The following is a 22,147-nucleotide window of genomic DNA, read 5'->3' as shown; positions in this document are numbered from 1 at the left end:
AATTGTAACCTTTCCTAGTTGAACCACCAAAAGATGCATGCAATCAACAAAAGTGGCCAGCAATAAATTTCTCCTTTTCTTGCTACCACTAAGTGAATCATGAATTTTCTGTGTTCTTTTACTGTACTAGGTAGCAGGCCTGTTCAAAGCATCATAATCAAAGCAGATGGTTGTGTTCCCCTTATAAACAGATGTTAAAAGTGAAGAGTTTTATTAGGTTCTGCTTTAACAGGATAGTGTAAGCAAACACAATCTTCTACAGAAGTTTTATACACGTTGCAACAGAATAATGTAATATGTTAGCTCAGCCACAGACAAAATCTGCAGTCTTTGGCTGCCCTTTCCAACATACCAAAGGTGTCTTATTTCTTCCACAAACTTGAATTACTTATGGAAAAACATTATGACACAATTGGCAGGCTTTTTCCTACTGACTTAGGCTTGCTGGCGGGGCAGTTTGCTAACACATCTTGTGGGTGCTTGAAAAGAGGCACCCACAGGAAACATTAGGATGAGGGTATAAGATTTCTATGCCCCCTCATTTCTTTAAGAATCCAGTCATATATTTATGAAGTTGACCCAGCAACTAGACTATCTTGGAGGGAAATAAAGTACAGTGATCACAGTTGATCCTTCACTGGGAGGATGTTAGAGGCAGCATTCTTAACACTAGAGAAGAGAGAATGCTTTGGGTCACTTGGCGGCAGGTCTTCTGGCTACGTAAGTGGGATGTTACACCCTGAAGCCCAGGGAGGAGACAGACACTGGCCATTCTGAGTCAGAGGGCTGACTTCATGGTATGTAGCTCAGTGAAGGGTGGAGGGACCAAGTCTTCAGGGAGGTATGCTTTTCCAGGAGGAGTTCCAGAGGTCATTCCTCCACCCTGCCTCTTATTTCCTAAGCATCACTCAGCTGACAGTTTTTTTTTTTTATTTAAAGGAGCTGCTCTGATCTCAGCACCAGATGTGAGAAACCACATTATAGGAATATGTCTCAAGTTCTGACTACTCCCTTTTTTTCACAGAGTCTGCTCCAGATGTGTGTTACTAAGCCTTGGCTTTTACCACACTGCTTTAGAAAAGGACCAAAATGCTTATTCTTAGGAGCTCAGAAATAGTGAAAAGTGGGACTGTTAGCAGAATTTTCTAATTTAGCATTGGCTAATTTTGTTTTAATAAAAAAGGTTTATCTATTCCTACATTTTATGCAGAATAATAACTATTTAACATTAGTGGTTTTCTCCCTGTGATTCTCAGAGTCCTTGTGAGCTGTTGTTCGGGTAAAGAGCCTGATGAGGGTTAGGACCAGGCGTGGCTTTTCTTCAGGAAAAAAAAAAATCCCCGATTTGTAATGTTTGCCGATGCACAAGGTGTAAATACTCCCGCCATGCTGATTTCAGTCCCACTGTCACGTCTCCACTTGAGGGGAGGTGTATACAATCTGCTCTCCAAGTCAGGTGCAGGCTGGCCCCAGGACACACCCACTGAGGCTCCCAGGCCTCAAATCTTGATTCAATTAGCATGGCATCTGATCTCTTTTATTTGTTTATCTAAGGGGTTTCTCCTAAGGTTTTACTTGGGGGAAAATTAAATTTTGTTGAGTTCTGAAACCAGTATATATGTTGTTCAAAATAATAACCAATAAGAGCATATACAATCAGAACTACCTCTTAATTTTCTGTATTAAGATGAAGCAATGACTTTGTCAACTTCGAACAGCAAGTAATTCTCAAAAATATGATTTATTTTTGAATATGTTACCAGTGAGTCACCTAGACATGCACGAAATAGAGTGGAATAAAATAATGAGGGCCTTGTGTTGTGTTGGAATTTGAAAGTTCCTCGGCTTCTCCCTTCATTTCCATACTCTAAGGTAATCCTTGCATCTTATCTACCATACCCTAATGTGAGGTATCTTAAGAGAGATAATCTGTTGACTTCTTTTCCTTGTGTTATACAAAATAATGAAATGTTTTTCCCACCTCCCAGTCAGCCATGATGAAGTATGGATTTTAAAAATTTAATTTCTTCATGGACAAGTAGCAATGCTTATAATCTTTCCAAAGTCAACTCAATTAAGAGTTAATTATTTTAATAAAATAGGTATCAATGATTAATCTTTGAGTTTCCTAGCCAGGGAACCAAACTTGAACCCTTTTAAATTTTGAATAGTTAAATAGGTTCTTTATAGGCTTAGCAAACTATTTTTCCTATTTTTTTAAAAAAATTGACAGTGGTATAATTTAAGATGGTGAGAAAATAAATAAGTTAATAATATATAAATTCTAATAATGCAAAAATAAAGTGAATCAACAAATGTAAAAATTATGTGGGGTGAATAAAGCATATTGGCGAAGGGAATTTCATATTCAAAGAAAAAGGAAAAAGAAACATTTTGTTGAAAAAATATTACATCAACAACAATCTTTTTATTTTTTTCCATAAAATTATTCTTCTCTAGTTACAGCTACCACATTTTATAATTATAACCCTATTCTATAAAATATAAAGATGAAAGAAAATTATGTCTCTCTATAGTAAATTGCATAAATTTCCTCCCAATTCAGTGTACTGCATGAGATTTTGCAAAGACAGAAACTATAACCAATAGTCTAGAATGCAATGCAGCATTACCAATGGGCCAAATGAAAAACAAATAGTAGGGCTGTGATCGTTGTAGTCCTACAAAGAATTCAATTACAATCTGGCAGTGCATTGTCTATAGGTTCAGCTGCAAAAGTGCATTTTCCACGTACCCTTTAATAATACTAGTATTGCAAGACATGAATATATCTGTATGCCTCAGTTTATAAGCTGAATTATAACATCACTTTCATTGTAATTATTTGCTCACACATACCATTTTCTTCCTTTGAGAAATTTACAACATATAACTTTTAATTAAATATATTTTAAAATTGAAATACCTCTACACAATTTATCTCTAAATTAATTCTCACATGGTCATGAGATTCCTTAATATAAGAAAGGGCTGTGAAAAGCAATTACCATTCAAATTCTTAAGCTACTGAAATGTTAACACTTTTCAAGCTATGGTTCTTATGATAATAAAATCAGGAAAATATCTCTGCCCTGTCTAACACACCCAGTTGTTCTGAAACCTAAATGCGATCTTATTAGAATAGCACTTAGGAAAAATTGCAGAGAGTTATCACATATATACCTTTTTTAAAAAAATCCAAATCTGGGAGCCCATGACCTGAAAATTATAGTGAGTAAAACAGTACATCTATGGTTGTATTTAAAAAGCACCAACATGGTATTTATTTCTTGTTAAGTTGAATTTTTTAAAAAAGCAAAATAAGAAACTTTTCTGGATACTTACAGTTCCTGGGCGAGGGTATGGAATTCTACCCTGATAGGATATCAGCTGATGATTGGGCCCTTCTTTGTGGGCAAAAGGTCCATTAAATACAGTCTGTATATCAGACAAATGATACACACATACTGCTGATCCTTTAAAAACTGAACTAAAAAAAGAAACAGAAAGAGATCCATTTTCTTATTTTTTAAATTTAAATTCAATTAAAAAAATAGATGGCAAATTTTTGTGATAAAAAGTTGATATGATTCATCATGAAAAAGTTGAATGTTATGGTACACATGGTAAAGCAAAAACATGTCTACTGTTTGAAAATAAGCCATTGATACATAAAGCATTGAAACATTTAACTAATCCATGGAGGTAGTAGATAATAATGTTACAGGAAAGTTATGAATGTTTCCAAAATATAGGATAAGTCAAATAAGTCCAACTAACAAAAATGAACTGATGAGGAAACAAAAGCAAAAATAAACAAGTGGGATTCATCAAACTAAAAAGCTTCTGTGCAGCAAAGAAAACCATCAACAAAACAAAAAGGTAACCTACTGTATAGGAAAATATATTTGCAAATGATGAATCTGACAAGGAGCTAATATCCAAGATATATAAAGAATTCATACAACTCAACACTAAAAAAACAAATAACCTGATCAAAAAATGGGCAGAGAAACTGAATAGACATTTTTCCAAAGAAGACCTACAGATGGCCAACCAACACAGGAAAAGATGCTCAGCATTACTAATCATCAGGGATATGCAAATCAAAACCACAATGAGATATCACCTCAAGCAGTCAGAATGGCTAGTATCAAAAAGACAACAATAACAAGTGTTGGTGAAGATGTGGAGAAAAGGGAACACTCACATACTGCGGGTGGGAATTTTAAAATGGTGCAGCCACTACTATGGAAAACAATATGGAATTTCCTTAGAAAACTAATGATAGACATATTGTATGACTCACTAATTCTACTTCTGGGTATTTACTCAAAGAAAATCAACAATTTGAAAAGATATATGCACCCCTATGTTTATTGTAGCATTATTTACAATAGCTGAGATATGGAAACAACCTAAGTGTCTATCAATCAATGAATGGATATACTAGATGTGGTATAGCTGATATCCTTATACAATAGAATATTACTCAGCCATAGAAAAGAATGAAGTTGTGCCATTTGCAGCAAAGAGTACAGACCTAGAGGGTATTATGCTAAGTGAAATAGGTCAGAGAAAGGCAATACCATATGATTTAACTTATATGTGGATCCTAAAAAACAAAACAAATGACCAAACAAAATTGAAATAGACTCTAAACATAAGAACAGACTGGTGTTTCCCACAGGGGAGGTGGGTGAGGGGAGGGGTGCAATAGGTGAAAGGAAAAAAATTAGTGGGCATGTTTGATATCTTGATCTGGCTGATGGTTGCATGAGTGCATAAATGTTAAACTTCACCAAGCAGTACACTAAGATTTGTGGATTTTATTATATGTACCTCAATATAAAAAATTTAAAAAAATGTTTAGAAAAGGAGGTGGAGAAATGATATGTAGTATGCTATAAAGAAAAAAGAATTTATTTATTAAAAACATAAATTTGAATTCTAAATAACTATCAATACAACCTATCATAGTTTAACTAACAGAAATAAATCTCATTAGTGAGAATATCATATCTGTTTGTTGTAAGATTATTTTAATGTGAGAATGTTCTCACATGTTGTCCTAAATAGTAGATGGAGAAATCTAAATGGTTTTGCATTTATGTACTTTCCCTAGTAGTCACAATAAAAAAATGACAGAAAAAAACAGTCGCAGAAAAAAATATATGGTCCAAAGAAGTTCATTAAAATACTTTTAGTCAAAAAAAAGTCTCACAAATTTGTTTGGATCCTTACTGAAATTATTTGTGTTGTCACTAAGGCAGACTGGCTGAAACCAATATTTCTCTGACTCGCATATTTCTCTTATATTAGATAGCTAATGGAAAACTCAGATTTCAATAGAAAAAAAAACAAGATATACTATTCATCATTAGCATTAACAGTCAGAAAAGACTACTTTGAATTTTTCAATATTAAAAACTATTGGTGTTGGGAAAAACAGAAACTGTGGAAAATTTTTTTTTGAAACAAGCATTTTTATATTAAAAATTTGGTTCTCTTTTTCTTCGTTCATTTCTTTGTGAGTTAAACCAATACAACTTTCTATGTTCGAACAGGAGTTAAGCTCATCCAGAAGGACATCTTTTTAGGAATCTTACAGGGCAAATGTAAATATGATTTACAATCAATATCTCTGCAAGTTTCTTTTACCTTAAATGGCTCATTACAGTTTTACCTTGAATGGCTCATTCTTTTCTACATTAGAAAAGAATGCTAAATTCTTCAGATTTTCATTTTGTAGTTGACTGTCTAACGAAAAGGACCCATTAGATTCTGTATTAGCCACATCACAGCTGGAGTGTTGTGTTGAATTCTGAGTACATTTTTAGCGTAAATGAATATAAAGGAACATGTGTAGGAAAAGGTAAGAATATGGTGAATTATCTCAAAATGTATGATAATTAGGATTGAGTATCCTAGGTAGATTAGAAAACATTTAACATATTTTCAATATATTAAGCACTCATATGAAACATGAAAACTGGTTTCATGTTTTGTTAGTTTCTAAGTAGTCATCACTTCAGACTGCTTCAGAAGTAAAACTTAATAGAAATGACAAAAGCTTTATTTGAATTATAAATCTTCAAATTATTTAATTAAAACATCTTATATTTACTTTATTCCTGCACTGTAATTCATATTTTCCTTTCTTTGAGAAAATAGCAAATAATTATTGTAAATACTCTATTCAAAAATATTTTGAAAGTATTAGTTCAGCTTAAGTGTATTTTGGTAATCAGGCAAAAGTAATAAAGAGAAAAGGTAACAACCTAAATGCTATGTAAAATTAAAAGTTAAGAGAATGCTTTTGTGATAATTGCTATTTTACTCAATAAAGTTTATTGACCCATAAAGTGTAATTGTTTAATAATTACCTTGATGTTGTAAAAATGCCATACACTAGTGTTGTCCTTGGATTATCAGTTTCCAACAGATATACATCCTCTATAAAAAGGAAATAGCATTCTTTTAAAGTTGCTAGATGTTAACTGTATTTTTAAAAATTTATCCTAAGAAAATAATTTCAACTGTAAAAATTATTATTCAGAAAGACATTCCTACAGCATTATTACATTTTGTAAACAACTAAGTGAACTAAATGATACACACATGGTAAACTAAATTTAAAAAGATGTTAAACAAACACTAAAGAGATTTGTAAAAACTGTAACCATATGAAAACCATGCCAGTGAAGTAATATTAAGTGGAAAAGGCACAATGGTATACAACATGGGCTAGAACCATGTAAACCTTACAACTATACACCAGAACACAATAAGGTTACGTTTCTGAGTTAGCAGAGCTATCTAAATTTCCATTTCTCCTTTTTTTCCCTGCATTTTCCAAATATCATTGAATGGTAATATATTGCTTTTCTTTTAATTAAAAAGGATTAGAAATGTCAATTTCTTTTTGACCTAGGATTATAAGTTGGAACATGGAAGAAAACTTTTTCACAGTGACTTTTTTCTTTATATAAGATGTTTTTTGGCTTATGACCAAAATTGCTAGTGATATTTCTATTCAATATAAAATTCTTTTAACAAGATATTTATTAGGACAAAGACAAAGATATGGATAGTAAGGTATAGTAATACATAAGAGAACCTATAGTAGATTTTTCATAGGCAACCCCAGTTGACCAACTGTCTTGATTACAAGAAAGGTCTGGATTTAATGACATTTTTGCAAACAAGATTCTTGTTAAGAATACAAAGAAAGATGTATTTACTTCAAATTTACAATGAATTTAGAACCTCTTGAGCAATAAATTAATAACCAGTAGACTTTCCATATGTGAACAAAGGCTGACACTGTCTAGCTCTGCCTAAAAAACAAGAAAGATGGAAACAACCCATGACACTGAATCATAAACATATTTGCAAAGAATTTGGGAAGAAACAATGAGTGACTAGGTTATAACACAAAATCATACTTAGAACTTTTTTCTAGGAAGCTGACACAGGGATTTTTGTTTCTGTGATGAACATAGCAGCTTTAGAGGAGACCATTTCAGTTTTCATAACTGTTAGAATCAGTAAGTTTTTTCATATTGTCATAACATTTTCGTTGCTTATCTCATCACCTGCCTCAAAAAGCTCAAAAGCATTTTACATTGTAATGGATTAAAACAAAATAAAAGTCATTTTTTCTAAATGGCACTTAGTAAACATAACACTATGATGTATACCAAGTTATTCTGATTAAAAAGAGAACCATTCCTTGGTATGAAAGAATCAGATTGTTAGTCCTTATTTGGCCTGGAAGGTATTACTGTCTTCATGTCACACATGCTGAGAATACTTAATCTCGGTATCAGGAAAAATTTAGACTGGAGCACAAGTCTAATTTCTAGTCTGACACTTCCTATCTAAACTCTATATTCTGTCCATTACTGTAATCGTAAAAATACATAGCTGTAGTCTCATACAAACTAATTTCACATCAGAATATTAGAATTTAAATATCAATGAAATGCATATTCATTTTAGAAAATAAAAACATATCACTATTACATGTACATTGCAAGTACTTCTCTCTCTCTCTCTCTCTCACACACACACACACACACACACGCATACTCATTCACGTATCATGGTGAATTCAATGAACTTAATGTTCCAGCAGTGCACTTGGGGACAAAAGAGATTTAAAAGGTACTTAAGGAAATTTATGAACAGTATCCACATCATTAATTTCAAGTGGCACATTGTTTATGCTGAAAACATCCATGGAAAACACATCTTCTTAGAGCTTATTAAAATATATATACTTTACAAACTCTCTTTCCAAAATCATTTTTCAATCTCACATCTCTGTACCTAATTCATCAAAGTGTGTTTCTGGGCCGTCTTCGTCAGTTACTGAGCATACCAGCCTTGCTTTTAAGAAGGTAGTCCACTTGTTGACAAGGCTACGCAGTCCACCAGTGTCATTCTGTAACCATTTTGTAAACACATTTCAGATTGCTTAAATAAATATTGAAATGTATTAAAAATTCAACTTGTATTCTTATTACTTGGAGATTTGTTATAACCTTAACTATAGAAATGTTAACCACATCTGCATCTCAATAGCTAAAGAAGAATGTTTAAGGTCTATAGTATATTATGAAATAGTTATACCACTTTTCTCTAACAGTATGGTATCAACTAAAATGTTTCAAAAAATATTAAAATTTTTTAAAAATTATACAACCTAAAACTTTATCCATTTAACAATATGTAATGGAAATATTCATAAAATGTTAATGAGAATACATAGCCTAATTTGCCCTTCTTGATAAAACTCATTGTCTTCATTAAGTTACTGTACATACTGAAGCTTGCAGTCTCCTGTGGTCAGGAGTGGGGTTGGTCCCCAATCATTCTATTTTCTCTCCTTCATTTCTCTGCATTATCATTTAACACTTGGTACTTCTAATCAGATGTTTTGGACAGGGTAGAGAAAATGGCATTTGTATCATTCACAAATCGTCCCTACTGATGACATTTTTCTTCTGTATGCCTAGAAGCCTTTCACCCCTTCGATGGCTTTAGTGCCTTGTTCCAAATGACTGAGAAGCAGATGAGCTCCATGATCAGTGGAATATTAACATTTAAAAATAAACTATTTTAAATACTAAATGCTTTAAATACTAAAAAAACTTTTGCACAAAGGATGCTAATCAGAAATAAGTCAGAACATGCCTGAAAAAACTCCTATGGGAGAAGAGAGCATGAGCTTTTTTGAGTTGCTAAGTATACTTACTTTTTATACACAAGAACATTTTGGTTATTGTACTTAAAATTATATTTTACTACAGCATTTCTTAATTTTCACTGTCCTAGACAGCTCCTCAATAATTGTCTTTTACTGAGATTTTGCTGTATTTTACTCACATGAAGTATTCTGTTTCTTTCTATAATATACAATTTAGCTATTTATGTTTAATATTAATGCATTAACTGGGAAAGTAAAATTTAATAAGAACTACTCCCTACTCATGTAAAACCATACCCAAAATATTTTCTTGAATTATGTTTTTTGCTGAAATAGGGTGTTTATCTTGCATGGTTAATGTGAATGAACATTGTACTAAAACGTTTCCTCTCAATATTTTATTAATTTGTAACAGTAGATAAAAGTAGGAAGATAAAGTATTGGGAAAAGAAAGCATAGTTATATCATTTGAATTTCTTAGCTGTTCTTCAAATGAGAACAACATTAATACTTACAGGACATATTCTAGCAATCATGGAATGAATCTGTTTGGTGCTTCTACTATTATCAGTCAGTTTCTCTTTGAAGAAAAAGTACACCTTAGCATCATTTGGATCAGTGCCATCTGGGATGACATGTGCATCCACAAATATAGGTTCTGGAAAAAAATGCAAAGACTGTATCTATATCTATCTATATCTAAACTCATGATGAAAATCCTTCCAAGTAGTTCACACAGGTAGACCATAGGCACATGTCTTCTCCATTTTTGGTACAGAAGAACAATTTGATGTTCATAGGCAAAAAGTCTAAAGGCAGTAATTGTATTAACTCAACATAAGGCATTTAGAATGTCAAGTGCCACAAAGTATAGCTACAATATGATAATTTAAATTATTTTTCTCTGCAATACATTCTGGAAGTGCAATAAGTACAACAATTCTTTGCACACTGATGAGTTTTAAAAATTTCAAAAGCTTTCCTAACAGTTATTTCCCATGGAATTTGATGGTATTTAATTAAAAAAAACACTTGTTTTTCAAAGTGTGGTTTCCAATATACTGCATATAAATACAAATTCACTGAAGCAGAATGAGAAGTTGGGAGTCCAAGATCTGAAAAACACATTTTTCTTAAAATATAGAATATGAAATGAAAGGGAAACTTTTCAAGGAAAAAATACAGTCATTTGAACACACAGAATTCCTTATTTCAGGAACAAAACAACTTTTAAATTACTCTATTTCCAGATGTACTGGAGGAATAATTTGAAAAAGTAAATGGACAATTAATGCTTTCTTGTGTTGGCCTATCAGCAAAATAAGAATGCTTAACTGTAGTGATTCATGCTTAAGTGTGCAATGTTAAATGAATTGCCCCATTTAGGGTCAGTTAGAAATTTTCCCCAGGGTGAAATGACAAAGATCCTAGTGGTTTCTTCCTTCTCTAAATAAGAGCAACTGATTAGAATTGAATATTAAAATCAAATGTGTACCTTCCATAGTATGAATTCCATATGACCCCAAGAACTGGAAACAGTTGAATAATGATAATCATAAAATTATCATACCTATGATTTCTATTATGTATAAAATTATGAAAAAATAATATTTACTAGTTATATAATTTTAGATTCAAGGTATAAAATAGGAGGTATTCCTAAATATCCCTTATTCATTTTATCTAACTGCCATAGGTCAATTTATAAATTTGGTAATATTAAAATACACAAGCAACTAAATGAATAAGTGGCATGTTTAACTGTAATATAAATAAACAACTGGAGAAGATTCTTGTGTATGGGACTATATGATGAATATAACATCATTTTTATTTATTCATATATTCTATGAGAATTATATGACGGTTAATAAAGAGTTAGAATATAAACTGTGGACTATTTCAATTATTTATTCTAAATATTTAAAATCATAGCATACAAAATTGTTTTTACTCATATTATGGCCTGGTATTTTGATTTTATTAGCCATTTTAACCTAATTTTCATTTGGAATTAAACAAATTAGTTTAAAGCATGATTCTCAAAAAATGCATAAAATGTTTTCTTACCACTTAGCCATTTGGAATTGTGTTGATCAGTTCTGACTGCATTCCTTTTGGTTAAACTTCGAAAAATAGCAGCATCTGTCCCCATGAAATCTATATACATTCCAGAGAAAAGCTCCTCATCTATGAATAAGAAAGAAAATGTCAACACCATTTCAACTGTTTCTTAAGGCTATTCTCCAATAAGGAGGACCTGCTTAATAGATCATCACACATATTACAGTGTTTATAATAACTAATTGGTTTCCATTGTCCACCAAATCAAAAACTGGATAAAGTTTATTCTGCTCTCATTACTGCCTGTAGGTTACCAAAACAATTTACATTATAGAAATAAAAATTTCCCTGCCTGTACTTAATTATACTAAATACCTATGTTTATATAACATATTTCAGAAATGGCAGAAATAATGTATGAATAAAGGATTAAAAATGGCTGAATTAGTTATTACTTTAATAAATAAAAAGTACTGTAATAGTCAGAAAACTTGGTTTCTAATTTTGGAAGTTATTAACAAACTGGTATTTAGTCTAAGTCATTTACCTCCTTGAATCTCAGTATTCTCATCTGTAAAATATGGGAAATAGGTTATGATCTCAAAAGTTCTCATTACATAATAAAATTCTGATTGTATTAAATAGGTTGAAAATAATAGTTGTATTATCATCTCATGACATGTAGGCCATAATAAAATTGCTAAAATACTATTAATGATAAAATGATCTTATGAAAAGTGTATGTTTTGATCAACAGCTGTAAGTTTTCTATAAGGTAAATGAAGTGCTACTCTCTCAACTGCAACACACAACATATTAATATCATATATAATATTATGTTAATAAACTGCAAATGGTTTAACATATTAAGCCATAAAAATAGAATGCAGAGACAAGAAAGAAATTGTATTTAAAAATTCAATTATCATTATTAATGCAAAATCAGATATCTTAATGTGTATATACATAACATTAGACATTTAACTTACTTGCTAAGATTCTTATTAATTTTTATCCTGCTAAGGAGAATAAGCATGGAGCTGGTATGTGTGGCCCTTGAATACAAAACAGTAGTTAAGTATCTATTTTAAAAAAGAATAAAATTTTTCAGGTCTGGCCCACTGAACCACCATGCAACTGGGTTCTTTGACAATTCTAGAATTATTCCTATGGCTTTCTTCAAATCATGGTCATTTTGGCAGGACTAGGACATTTTTGAAGCACTTTAAGCTCACTGTTTAGTAATAAGCAAAAGCATCTGGCCCAGAATAGAATGGAGAATGGAATGTTTTTAATATGCTCTCACCAGGTCATGAACTGGACCCCTACCAGTTAGCAAGCGGGCATGGCGAGCATTGTGTTGCCCGGTTCTGCTTCCTAGTAGGGGTCTGAAGCCCACGGGAACAGATTATAGGAGATAACAAAATGTGCGTGAACACATTTTGAAAACTTAACTTCTTAAAAAATTCTGTGAACATTTGTGAAGCATATATGCAGCATTCTGTAGATGCATGGTTGTTAAATTGAGATAACTTTGTGATTAATTATTCCACATTTTTGTTATGCCCTATTAAGCCTAAAACAGTGGGCTATAAATTCCTGCTATTCAATAGGTTGATTAGCACAGCAATCAATTATCATGTCTGCTTCCAAGAAGGAAAAAAGGACACCAGAGAGGGCCAGCTCTGATCCTACTGCATATCATCTTACCAGTTATGTCTTAGACATTACAGAATCCTACATGTCAAACTAGCTTCATTTCCTTTCTTAATTGTCAGTAATTTTAATAGCAAGTCAGAACAATATAGTTTCTGTTTTACTATGTGTAAGAAATATTTAATGAATGTCACTTTTCAAACAATTTCGTTTGAGAGTGAGGATTTTTTCTTCAGAATTTCTTTGTTAGGCTTATGCAAAGATAAACTTGTGCCTTTTAACTTTAATCCAAAAATATTTTGTCCTCCAATTATACTCCCACTGACCAGAAAAACCTCATGGGGTTTTTGATAGGTTCTTTTAAGAGATATCATCTCACTTCTTCATTGTGCTACAATGACTAAAAACAGCAAAAGAGCACTAAACTTGCACAAAGGGTTAGATGCCACAACTATATTGTGAAATTTGGAATTTTTCTAATTCTCAGTGTTTCTTGCCATTTTAAAACATAGAAATGTTTTACCAATCTGTGTTATTTAGTGCATTTCAATTGAACAGAAATGATAAAGCCCTATATAGCAAAGTGAGGTGACTACACAAATCCACTGTGAATAGTGGAGACAGTATTGGAGATAATTTAGAGGGATAATCAACAGAACAAATAAAAAGACAAATATAAGCTTATAAAGCTTTCTGATCTTTTTAGTATCATTGTTTAATGACTTTCTTTGATATTGTAAATGATAATGTTAATCAAAATATTAAGTGGTAGTATAGAAATATGAGCATAAGAATGGAAATTTCAGGTCCTGAAAAATGAAGGTTAATAGCTCATTTTAATTTTGTAAACAAATCCAATTCTCTAATGGGAAAAACTATTAAATGATTTATCAAAATTTAACAAGAAAATTTATGATGCCTTGCTCTAGTCCTCTTTTATTCTAAACAATATTTGATGGATAAAATTCCAGATTTAGTGTTAACAGATTTTGAAGTTTTTTTTCATAGCATTTAACTTGAAATATGGAGAACTCTCTCTATATATATATACACCAGTTAAGGTGAATTTCATATATTTTCCTAAAGGTGAACAAAATTTCCTTCCTAATGAACAAAAGGCTTTTCAGGACACTGCTTCTACTAAATAATATTTAGAAACTAACCTGAAAAGATCCTGCATTAGACAGTCATACTTGAATATCTTGGAGTTTCAAAGCTTTCTAATTTTTTGTCTTGATAAAATATTTTCATATCCCCTCACCCCAATTTGAATAATCACATGAAAATAATTCAATGGATAACTTCCAAGCTTACATCTTACTCAGTGCTGGACCTGTCTGTCTGAGTTTCCAGATATGAGAAAGATGAGTTGCCTTTCAAGTCAATCAAAGCAAAGTGTTCTGAACACAGTAGTTATTTTTCCACCTGTTCTATCATCAAGGGATGCAGTTTTACTCTCTGGCAATACATAGGGCAGATTGGGGAAAAGGTATCTACTATATACTAGACATATTGAGATCTAAGATTTGTCCCCACTGTCAACTCATATTAAGTCAGACATATTCTAGAAGTGAAGAGCCTTAATAAACCAAAAGAGAATGTCTTTTAAGTGAGTTATAGAAAGGCATCTGATGACAAGACATTGATCTGACAAAGTAGGTAGCAGCAAGGTGTGCTTCTTAACTGATGTATTTTATGGAAAATGAGAACAAAAAATGACTTTACCACTACTTCTTTCTTAGTATAGAAAGCTCTGAACAATTAATAGAGAACATACTTCACTAACACATACACTGTTATTCTTTTATTTAGGAATACATTTTTAATCATTTGTAAAAGATGGCTAAAACATGAGGTAAAGTGGCTCAACTTAATACTAGTAAAACAATTACAGAAAACATTGAACATTACTTTACAACATATACTAATATGTCAATATATTTTTAGTAACAAGTAATGTGTATACACATATACACGTTTTTCTAAATGGTTGACATGTTTTGGGAATGACAGCATCATCATATTAGATGTAAAAATACCTGTTTATCATTTAATCATGAATATTTTTGGAAATAACCCAAAATTTCTAGTTCTCAGCTCACAACCTTTTTCCTATTATTTTACTAATGCACTATCATCCATGTAACTATCCAAAATGGGAATAGAGTATCACAAACTCATTTTCTTTAATTTCCTTTCTGTTTTATATTTCCTCCTCCCTCTTTCATTTCCACTTACTGATCATAACAGATACGGTGTTCACATTGGGGTTGAAAGAGCAGCGTCCTTTTCCAGATTCACACTTGGAGTCAATCATGAAAACTTGGTCCTTCATTATAGATAAAATTGAAAATATGTAACAACAAATAATCTTATATTTAGTTACCCAATTTACTTTTCATATAACAGCATCATCATAAATCATATGCATTCTACCTGCTGCTTATGCCTTCCCAGTTTACTATATTAAGACATTCTTGAACTATATGAAGAGTTGATCTGTAAATTACAAGCTAACTTTAGCAGGTCAAGTTCTCTTTCTATTACATTCCCCATAAAGCTGAACCAACAAGTCCTCAAATCAACATCAGGAAAACCACTTGGAAATCAAAGATCATTATAAAACTGAGGTAGATATGCTGGGATTGGACAAAAGAAGAAAACTGTCCACAGAGAAACAATGTCTATAAGGATTACAATATATCCAAAACAATCAAGACAGTTTTTAATAGAAAATTTTATGTTACTACTTAATTTTGCTTTATGAAACATTTCACTAGATTCAAAAAAATAATTTATAATTTAGATTAACATGTTTCATTTACTCATTCATTTATTTATTTAAAAAATATATATATTAGGCATCTATGTGCCAGCCACTGACAAAACATTGAGAATAAAGCAAAAAAAGAAAAAAACAGACAAAAGTCTTTACGCTCAAGTAATTCCTACTATAATGATGGAGAATGTAAATATATAAAATACAGAGTATGTTAGATGATACTGCTTAGGACAGAGTTAAGCAGGAAATGGGACTCAGGAAGCCCAAGGGGTTGGGTTAGTGGGTTCAATCTGAAATATAATGGTCAGTACAGCCTCACTTACAGGGAATATTTTGTTGATATATTAATCTTTTTCTTATATAAAGTTAGTAAAAACTGCTACTAAATTTCAAAGAAAAAATTAGCACTTTTGTAGACTGCATTAGATGATGGGGGACCTTAATTATTAAGCTAAGGTTTTTCAAAATTATACTGAAAGAGATGTGGGCTGAATATTTTTTTTAGTAAGGAAATGAAAGGATCAAAACTCTACTTTAAGAAGACTGAGAATGGCAATTATAAAACAGGCCTGGATTCAAGAAAATAGATTTGTTGTCAATTGCAATAGTCCAGCAATTAGGTAATAATAATCTGATACCCCAGGATCTCGGTGGTTGTGGTAAGAACAGTAATGATGACAGAGCATTTGTAAAGTGAAAATCAATAGAACTTGACAATCAATACAAATTAGATATTGTTCAGGAAGAGGAAGAAACAAAGATGATTCTGAAGTTTTCACTCCACAGAACGAAAAATGAGTTCATTTTTGTTATATTGAGTATTGGCAGGACATCCCTGAGGCAACAGGGAATCACATAGCTTAAAGAATCACAGTCCTCTAGCATAGACAGGTCCTACAACATGATCTTCTTCAATGAATTAACTCTACAGATGAGGAAAATATGACTTGCCCAAGATTGTGTAGCTAGTGACAAAGCAAAATTAAAACTCAGTCTCCTAACTCCTGGCTATGTCTGCTTTCTGAAAGGTGGTCTTTAATATAATGACTAAACTAAATAAATAATGATAAACTTGAGGAAAAACAATTATGTTTAGTAAGCCTTGTTGTGATTCTTTAGCCACAGACATATGTAGATTTGACTAAAAAAGTGAGGAATTGGCACTGCAGGAATTGATAAGATTGCTTGGGTACCACTTGCCCTCCCCTGCCCTTCCCCATTGCACAGCACCCTTGTACTCACAGAGTTAGGGTCTATATCTTGTCATCACTAGAAAGGGATGTGGTCCACCTTAATAATCACGTATTCAAGCACCCTGTAACAATTCTTTAAACTCATTTAAGAATTCTATATTTTTTTCCTCTTCTTGACTTTATTAACCAGTTTATATTCCATGCTCTAAAATTTCTGTAATTTTTGCAAAAATAATAAGTTCCTTTACTCTTTTTCTCATTACATCCAGCTTGGAAGAACACATCTATCTACAGTCTCCATACCTGCATCCAAACTTCTATGCATTTTGCAAAAGGCAATCCAAGAAAGTAAAAGAAATATGATATAGATTTATAATCACTAACATAAAATGGACTCTCTATACTTCTTAGCAACCTTTCAAGGACACTCTTGACAACTGGTTCTTCCATTAATAATTTCAAACAATTGCCACTATAGTCAAACCTCCTAACTTACTCCTAACTCATATGATTGACAACTACATTGTTGAGAAAGTGAAGGCATTAAAAGAGACATCTTCACCTTCTCACTACCAAACACATAAACAGATACACTCTAACACATGCAGTAATACATAAGAGGAACTATTTCTCTTACTTTGAGGGCAATCCTTCCACCAATGTTTTGGATCTCATCTTATCCAGTCTTCTGAAGTAACTTAAACTTTCCATTATCCCTTATATTTATTTGATCTTGTTAACTGGACCCTTTACAGTATCATTGAAACAACCCCTTTAACTCCTATATATCTCTCTTCTTGAGAATCACATTTCTTAAAAATTTTACAAATACTCACCACCATTCCCCTTCTTTACAATTTCTTCTCAATCCCTTTCAATTGGGCATCAAACTTCAATTGTCCTACTGAAACCCTTTTGGATAAATCCTTAATGGTAACCATGCTACACAATTCAGTGCTTTTTTTTAGACCTCATCTTACTTGGATACTCAATGATATCTGAGATTGTTTCCCACTTCTATTTTTTTTAAGGGTTACTTTTATTCCCAGAACTAACATTCTTGTTTTCCCCCGTTTCTTCTTAGTGTTGTTTGAAAGTCCCTTTTACTCCTTCTGGCCATTTCAGTTGAGAGATTCTCAAGCCCCAATCACAGTCCCTCTTTTCTTTTCACCCTGTACTCTTTGTCTGATTAAACGCATACTTTGCTTGGGTTTCAGTTACTCTTATAAAACAATGACTCAAGCATTTATATAGCCAACTTTATATTCAACTGCCTACTTAATATTTCTACTTGTATCTTTCAACAGCATCTCAGATTCAACAGAGCCAAACCCAGGCTCATAATCTTAACCTCAAACCCAGTTCTCTTCATTATTTCTCATATCTCAGCTCATGGCAACTGTACAATTAAAGAGGCCAACATTTACAAACAACAGACAACAAAAGTGTAAACATCTGTGTTATTATATATTTCCTTTTCCACAGCCAAATCCACCAGTATCACCTATACTATACTACAGTTTTTGCCTATTTCTCTGTCTTCATTGACACTGGTTATAATAATACTTTTCTCGGTCTACTATATCAACTCTCTAACCACAGGCCTCCCAAGCCCTTCCCAGTCAAAATCATAATAACATAACACACAAGTGACAATACAAATCTGTTCATGCTATTTTTTGCTTAAGGTCTTCCCAGTTGCTTTTCCTTTGACACAGGAGAAAGACCAATATCTTAAAGGTAGCTTACAAGTTTTGACATGATTTCATTTTGCCATTATTCTCATTAAATAAAATACATATTTGTAGATTGAATCAAAAAGAGGAAAAAATAGGACCAGAAAGAGAACAGGTGGTAAAAAAATTAGTATAGAAGGCAAAGCAAAATTTCTCATGGTTTTGACAATACAGCATTGAAAAATTTAGGGCATGACCAACATGTTACAGCTCAATCTAGGAGAAAGATTAGGGGAGTCAATTTGATCATTGAGGAATCTTAGTCATTAGGAAATAATTTTAGCTAATGGGTGGGAAGGAGTCATAGTAGAAAGATTTAATAAAGACATGGAAAACAGGAATATAAAAACTGAAAATATAGCCTAGTAGTCTGAGTTTTGTGATGACGTAAAAGAGAAAGTAGAGTTTAAAAAGTCATAGATATAAGATAATGATTTTAAAGAAAGGAAAATAATCCTATTTTGAAATAGGATACAAAGTGAATGCAGGGGAAAGGAAATGAAGTTGTAAAACAGACTGATGAAAGCTATTGAACAGAGAACATTATGCAGAACTTTTCTTCTAGCAAGAGAAAAAAACCTACAAGAAGATGCATGAACAGAAAAGTTTAGTGACTAATTTGCTTCAAAAAACAGAGGAAATGATTTGGATGCCTCTGATAATCTTGGTCATTTTGATATTCTTGGTTAAAGTAAAAATAATCTGTTTGATAAGTGGTGGGGTCAGGGTCTTAAACAGTATTCAGTTGTTGGAACTTATGTGATGGAGGTATCTGATAAAATCAACCAGAGATGAAATGTGGTGATATTCCAAGAATGTGTATCAAAATTAACCAATAATTGTTTTTATTAATGCTTTATTTATTATTTGAAGTCATTATTGTTGTTTCACATTTTGCCATGCATAGAAAAAAAGAGTGAAGAAAGTGGATGGAAGAGAAGAACCATGGTAAGGAATTGAATGTAGCAAGGATTGTAGGCTTTTTAGATGGACACTATTGAAATGTTCTAGGAAGGTTCTGAATCAGTCTCACAAAATAACAGAAGAATCATAGGGTATAAAGAAAGTACATGATGTCCCAAATGTGAAGTAGGATCATAACATATTCTCTGAGAACCAGTGAGTTGTATTTGACAGGCAGATAAAAGTGGATAGTGTCTCAGAAATAAAATTGAATAATTAGTAAGTATGCCACCCTAACCTGTTTCACTTTCAAACTGGCTTCAAATACATGAAAAAAGCCATATCTTAGCACTAAGAGCAGGTTATTAGCAGTCAGCACTACCTATGGTCGTTATAAAATTTCATGTTAGAGATGAGTAAGTAGGAAAATTCTCTGAAAACACAACTTTCTGCATCATGTGGTCATTTTATGCTAGGGAATTTTTTATCCTGTAACTAAAGCAAACAAATACATTAGATATTTGATAAAACTGTGTATTTTAGATTTACATTGTTATTTATATATTATAGATATATAAAAATACTATTATGGTGAAGCACTTTGACTTGACTATCAAGGAAAAGATATAAAGCTTAAAACTCACAACCCTTTTTCTTACTTAAATTGGTTCCTAAGATGTTCACATATTATTTGGAGATTAATTAATGGAAATGGTTCCCCTTTGAAATATATCTTTTGAAGTGAGACTAAAGTAGTTCATATTTAGTAAAGTGATTAAAGTTTACTCCATGCTGGTTTTCCAAAGGAGATTATTTTTTGGATCAACTTTCCAATTAAGCCTTGACATGCATAGTGGGCAATCTGTACATGGGAAAATGATTTTATTTGAAATCTGTGCTCTAAAACACATGCTATGCTATTGTTGGCTTATACAGTGACTCCACAGCTTTCAGTGGGATTGCAGACGTCTGGAGCAGTAGTTTATTTCATCAATTGATCACAGGCATGTGGTTCTAATGCAAGCTCAATATAGTCAACTGTACTCTTCCAAGAAGCATAGCTTAGTTTTCTTTAAGAATTTTAATATTTCATATCATATTGAGCCAGTTGGAAATGCCTCGTTTTGGGTTAAATTATAATTATTGTTATTTTCAATGACTTTTTATTCACCAAAGGTATATGTATAGATTACATGTTTAGAAAAAATTTAATGATAAAGGAATATAGAGAGAATCATTGTTCTGTTATATTAGCACTAAAGTTGATAAATCCTTGTTATAGGAAAATAAACTTAAAGTATATCAGCAGATATATTTAATATTTTTTATAATTCTAATCTCCAAAGTGAATTAAAACATTATTTAAGAACTGGAATTCCCAGATTTCAGTTGCATAATGACACCAATGCAAGATAATTTGAAGGAATTCAGCTTTTAGAATAGTTGTATTTAAGGAAACAATAGGTTTGCCTAGAAGAATGAGGAAAAACTCTATTGGTCTAATGAACAGTTTCCTAGTCAATAATTGTGAACTGGAATAAACACAGTTGTAAATATCACTGGTGAAGTTCAATTAAACTTACACTTGATTAGATATTGACTATATATTTAGTCTATAGCAAATGCTTTTTTTTTTCACAGAACCCAGATCATTTTTACAATGTAAGAATAAGACTGGAATAGCCTGGTGTAGACCAATGTTGGTCTAAAATGAAAGTATGATTGATTAATTATACGTTCTTTACAGCAAAGGCACTTGGCATCCTGCTTTTATACATCTCTCAGGAAAATATATATATATATAGTTGAGAGCAGAGGTCAATATTTTAGCCTGATAGGAAACAACTGTAATATATTTGGTGTTTAAAGGACTTGAATTTTTGGCTACTGATATTTTAGACTTTTTACTCTAAAATTCAGTTTTAAGAAATCTTTGACACTACCACCAAAACTAAGAATGAAACCTGTTAGACTTACCTCTGATCTCCTCCCCCTGTTCAAATAAGTACAGACGGGGCTGAAAGCACCACTCCCACAAACATACAAATGAGTGCGATTAAAGGCCTGAATGACACGGACGAAGTTCCCACAGCCATGCTAGAAGAATACATAAATAAGCAATTAGTAACCCAAAGAAATAAAAATTTCTTGCTATTTGTAAGGATTACTGTGATATTTTACTACACATTGTCCTTTCTGCTCTAAGTTTTTGTTGTTAGGAGATAATAAGAGAACAACATGGTTTATTCTGTTGGTTTAGTTCAGGAGGAAGGTAGTCCTGAAGGTAGTCCTGAGGGTAGTAAAATGATTTTCTCTGTCGTATTTCAACATTTTTTATCCTGTTTAATTTTTTATGTTCTGAAACTGGAAAGTATGCCAAACTGTCTCCTCAAATTTTCCATAAAACATTGTCTCCTCAAAATTTCTGTAAGACGTTACACACACACACAATTATATAAACATGATCTGAATGAAATTGTGCTTATAAAAAGTCCACATTATGATTAGTACACAATGACAAACACTATGGGTCTTCACAATTGGTGAATAAAACAAACCTTAAACAAATGCCGGCATTGTTGTTTTCCATGAAAAATGA

The 22,147-nt window shown here is 32.0% G+C and overlaps 1 protein-coding gene across 2 annotated transcripts in view; it reads right to left on the bottom strand.

Moving 5' to 3' along the window:
- The window catches only part of SEMA3C (semaphorin 3C), a 184,804-nt gene that overhangs the window by 50,670 nt on the left and 111,987 nt on the right, over positions 1 to 22,147 (bottom strand). For both annotated transcript variants that reach the window (XM_017667246.3, XM_037021662.2), the window contains exons 5-11: positions 21,526 to 21,645; positions 15,173 to 15,263; positions 11,285 to 11,404; positions 9,730 to 9,872; positions 8,335 to 8,449; positions 6,387 to 6,456; positions 3,346 to 3,490 (exon numbers count right to left, since the gene is read on the bottom strand). In XM_017667246.3, coding sequence (XP_017522735.2) covers positions 3,346 to 3,490; positions 6,387 to 6,456; positions 8,335 to 8,449; positions 9,730 to 9,872; positions 11,285 to 11,404; positions 15,173 to 15,263; positions 21,526 to 21,645 — 804 coding nt within the window. The remainder of the gene's footprint in view (positions 1 to 3,345; positions 3,491 to 6,386; positions 6,457 to 8,334; positions 8,450 to 9,729; positions 9,873 to 11,284; positions 11,405 to 15,172; positions 15,264 to 21,525; positions 21,646 to 22,147) is intronic.

This window comes from Manis javanica, chromosome 6 (assembly GCF_040802235.1).
Source record: "Manis javanica isolate MJ-LG chromosome 6, MJ_LKY, whole genome shotgun sequence".
NCBI classification, from domain to species: Eukaryota; Metazoa; Chordata; class Mammalia; order Pholidota; family Manidae; genus Manis; species Manis javanica.
Note: the sequence above shows the minus strand (reverse complement) of the source record. Positions and strands in the feature narration are given on the sequence as shown.